At 46.6% G+C, this 4,414-nt stretch overlaps 1 protein-coding gene and 1 pseudogene across 2 annotated transcripts in view; one reads left to right on the top strand and one right to left on the bottom strand.

The window, feature by feature from the left end:
* Nucleotides 1–2,083: 2,083 nt before the first annotated feature.
* The window catches only part of Mast2 (microtubule associated serine/threonine kinase 2), a 379,336-nt gene continuing 377,005 nt past the window's right edge, over nucleotides 2,084–4,414 (top strand). For both annotated transcript variants that reach the window (XM_004639184.2, XM_004639182.2), the window contains exon 1: nucleotides 2,084–2,554. In XM_004639184.2, coding sequence (XP_004639241.1) covers nucleotides 2,369–2,554 — 186 coding nt within the window. In that variant the 5' untranslated portion in view covers nucleotides 2,084–2,368. The remainder of the gene's footprint in view (nucleotides 2,555–4,414) is intronic.
* LOC105743226 overlaps nucleotides 2,988–4,414 on the bottom strand; it is a 39,451-nt pseudogene continuing 38,024 nt past the window's right edge.

The following is a 4,414-nucleotide window of genomic DNA, read 5'->3' as shown; positions in this document are numbered from 1 at the left end:
AAATAGGATATCATGTCTGCATCTTGTACAACAAATAACCACTAGGAGGACAGTATGCAATATGTTAATTATTGAAACTATTCTACCAATTTGATTTGAAACTGTCTCATTGCTATTTGTTTCTTGATAAAAATGTGGGAAAAAAAGGCCTTATCTTAAAAACAAAACAAAACAAAACACAACACAACAAAAACACCAAAAGAAATTCCTTTGTGGAGGTGAGTAGCAGCATTACTTGGTATTAAACCTGGGTCCTTCATGCTGAAATACATCCTAAACACACCTATTTCTTTATTGTTTGCTTTGAGACAGGGTCTTGCTATGCAGATCTGGCTGGCTTTGAACTCATAGCGATCCTCTTGCCTCAGTCTTCCCAGTGTTAGGATTACAGGTGTGTGTCACCTTGCCTGGCTTATTTATTTAGAGACATGGTTTTGCTGAGTCACTAAGCCATGCTTATATTCAAACTCTTTTTTTTTTTTTGTTCCTTGAATGCCTTCGGGCACTTTTGGCCAGCGGGAGAGTTGTGAGGTTTGAACTCCAGCAACCTGAGGCTGACAACTTTGTGGAAGCAGCCACTTAAAGGCCTGAGCTAGGGCCAGGCCCCCTCAAACTCTTGATTCTCTTACCTCAACCTTCCACAGTGCTGGGATTATAGGTATGTGTCATCATGCCATACCTGAGTATATGAAGACTCTTGTGAGAGCTTTTTAGAGGTTTTTTTTTTCTTCTTCTTCTTTCTTCCTTCCTTTTTTTTCTTTTTAATGTGTTTGAAGACAGTGAGACTGGATGCAGGTAAGCCATTTGGAAGGCTTTCCCAGGCAAGCAGGTGCTGGAAGGAAAGGGTTGGCAAGTTGGAGTCAATGAGTTGGAAAGAGGAGGCAGACTGGAGAGATCCTGAGGTTACAGAAGGAACAAAACTTGGTCATTAATTGGAAATGAGGGTGGGAGGAGTAGGAAGGAGCCTAGGAACTTCTTGAAGTTTCTGCTTCAGGCAACTGAATGGAGACAGAGAATTCAGGAGCAGGCTGTTGATATGCTGTCAAGCATTCTGCGTGTGAGCTCTGGTATCTGACCAACTAACCTTGGTTGGAGTCTTTGCTCTACATGCTAGCTGTGTGATACTGAGTGCATTATAGAACTTGAGCCTGTTTCAACTGTAAAATGGAAGTACTAAATGCAAATTAAGACTTGTTCATGTGTATGACAATGGGATGCAATGTCTTGTATCCAATTGGATTTCACCATCCTAGCTATTATTATTTACAGAAAGTGTTTAGGGAGGAGGCTGAGGACCAAGGGTGAAGCCTTTGGGAAAAGCTTCTGGAAATCAACTCTGGTTAGGTCCAAGAGGAAAAATACGACGTTGTGGCAGATCAGTTAAAGCCAGGAGGCGAGGGAGGGCAGAATTGCTGCCACATGTCAGGGAGAAGATGAGTCACTGGAGGCGGCAGGTCAGCTTGCCCAGGCTGTGCGGCAAGCTGGACTGGACTACGTGATGACTTCACAGTCAATGGAGGATCCAGGGGGTCTTTCCGGAAGCCTTTTTGTTTTCCCTTCCCTTTTCAAAGGAATCCATCACTCCTTTCTCTTTTACGGGACCTTTCACAGTATTTTTTGGTTTGGAAGGATGCAGGAAACAGAGATGGGACAAAAGAGGCAGAATTTGAGCCCTGCCTGTCTCGTTTGATCATTATTTGCTGGATGACGTATGCGTGTCACTTCGACGCAGATTTGCCTCCAAATATGATGTGGAATTATCGAGTGTTGGCATGTGTCTGCGTACTTCTCAGATTAATAGTGTCAGGGGCCTTTTTGCTTCTGGCCTCTTTTCCCGTTCGTTTGGAGCTCGGTTTTAGGATCCCCGTCGACGAGCTTAGTCCGGCACAAGGCTCCACAAATGGATGAAAGGAAGAATCAATGAGCCGCAGCTGCAGTCAGCTAGCCGGGAGCCCCGCCCTTTTCAGGCCGCGCGGCTGGGCTTTTGAGCTGCAGTTCGCCAGCGCGTGCGCGGGACGCCGCGCGCCTTCAGAGGTGGCGGGCGGGCGTCCGTGTGCGCGCGCGAGGGGCGGGGCCTGCTGGAGGCTGGCGGGAGGCGGCTGGCCCGGCAGCTGCGGGTGGCTGCGGAGCGCGTGCTTTGAGGTAGACGAGGAGGCGTCGGCGATGCCGCTGTCTCCGTGAGGAGCGCCCTGTGGGCGCGGCTCTCGAGTCCCCAGGAGAGGAGGCGCTGCGGGCTGAGTCGGTGGCTGCGGGCGGACGCCCGGCCATGGTCGCTGCGGACGGTGGTTGCCGTGGCCGCGCTGCGGCCCGGGGCCGTGGGAGGCCGGCACAGTTACGCTGCTGACGCCCGCGGGGCCCAGCCTCCGTGATGAAGCGGAGCCGCTGTCGAGATAGACCGCAGCAGCCGCCTGCCCGCCGGGAGGATGGGGCTCAGCGGGCGGCCGAGGTGCCCCAGCCCCAGCCCCAGCCTCTGCCCTCGCGCCGGCGAGCGCCACCCGGGAGGCAGCGCCTGGAGGAGCGGACAGGGCCCGCGGGGCCTGAGGGCCGGGAGCAGGTGAGGCGGGCTGGGGTCAGGGCGGGCTGGGGTAGGGAGGCGGAACCCGAGCCGAGCGGTGGGGGAGGGGTCGCGGGCTTGGGCCGGGGCGGGAGCGTTTTTGGGGTGGGGACTGAGTAGTTCGGAAGGAGGAGTGAGATCTGGAGAGACTAGAAAATGGGTAGTGAAGAGACGGACGTGGGGAACTAGGGAAATGAAGTACTGAATCTAGGGGCATTTGTAGCAGGGATTCTGGATGAGGAAAGAAGCGCTGAAAATGTGGGCTTGGGTGACTTGAGTTGCAAAAGGCAGGTTTACTAACAGGCGTGCTCTCCAGAGAGGGTAAATAGTGCATGTAATAGGAATGTCTGTTTGATAGAATGTTATTCTGTTTCTTAGACATTGTCTTCACAGTTGTAAACATGGAGATACTTCTGTTCATTCAGATACGGTATCATATTTTTATTCTATTGTGTTCTGAGTGGTTGTTAATGTTCTTAGTTACCGACTGTTTAATAAGAAACCAGTTTTTAAAACACCTGTATGGGCTTTAAAATCCCAACCTCAATGCTGTGAACGGAGAATTCATAGACACCAACTCTGCCTCTAGTTTATCACAGCTTTCTAATTTAATAGCAAAACATAGGTGAAAAGCACTGTAAAAATATTCTGAATGGACAGGATGTATTTATGTAATTTATTAGGTAATAGTAGGTGTATTTATGAGTAGGGGATAAAGGTCAGTTTCACTGGGGAGGAGAAACTGCCATTGGTAGCTGTAGGAGGTTTAGTGAAAGGAGATTATTTACTTTTTTTTTTTGGTGGAACCAGGGATTGAACTCAGCTCTTGCACTTGCCAGGCAAGTGCTTGTTCTACTGAACCATCTCCCCGGCCTGTATATAATTCTTAATATTGTTGGATTTGCAGAAAAATTTCTGTGATAATAAACTCGTGACAGCTTTCCTTTTGCACAACTTTGCTCCAGACTCTAGTGACTTCATCCTCATATCTTTCAAGACATCTTATAGGTCCCTGCTTCTTTCCCCTCAGATAAGTATCTTCCTTAGATATCATTATTATGTAGTTTCAGTGATTTACATGCTAGCCCTTGGACTTTTTTTTTTGCCTTTTGTTTTTTCGCGTTTTATTATTAACTGAGTGCTGAGTACACTGCACCATCGACTGTCCCTGCCATTGCTTCCAGGGTGCTGAGCATTACCCCATTATTATAATCACCTTCCACCCACCTTTGTTTTTATATTCTCTGCAGCTTCTACTCATAATTTTTAAAATGTACTTCAAAGTTCAGAACTTTTCCTGACTCAGTTTGTCTGATGCACTTGATATTGCATGCTTTGGTGAAGAGTTCAAGGTTACAACTCTTTCCTCTTCTCTAAGAATTTGTGTTCACTCATTCTTTGTTTCAGTCTGAGAAAATAATTCTCTTTAAGGCTGATTCCTGTACTTTTACCTGTTTGATTTCATCCACTTTTCATCTGCTGAAGATGCTTATGTATTTTTGGTCTTATATCTCACATAAAAATAAAACAGCATAATTTCCGTATTATATGTTTTTTTGTTTTGCTTTGTTTTTTTGACAGAACTGGGGATTGAACTCAGGCCTCTGTGTTTGCCAGGCAAGCACTTATTCCACTGAATCATCTCCCTGGCCCCCTTGTTTTATTTGTGTTAAAATCATTTTTTATTCACTATCTCCATTTCCATATCTTGTATACATTCCTAATATCATAGTTTGCTTAGTAAACTTAAAACTGATGTGTTAGAGAATGTCACTAACTTATTTGTTTTACTTTCTTTGGTGATGGTGGGGTAATTGAGAATTGAACTCAGGGCTTTTGCTAGTTTACATTTTTTTTTTT

This window comes from Octodon degus, unplaced genomic scaffold (genome assembly GCF_000260255.1).
Source record: "Octodon degus isolate 3935 unplaced genomic scaffold, OctDeg1.0 scaffold00107, whole genome shotgun sequence".
In the NCBI taxonomy this organism is placed as follows: Eukaryota; Metazoa; Chordata; class Mammalia; order Rodentia; family Octodontidae; genus Octodon; species Octodon degus.
Note: the sequence above shows the minus strand (reverse complement) of the source record. Positions and strands in the feature narration are given on the sequence as shown.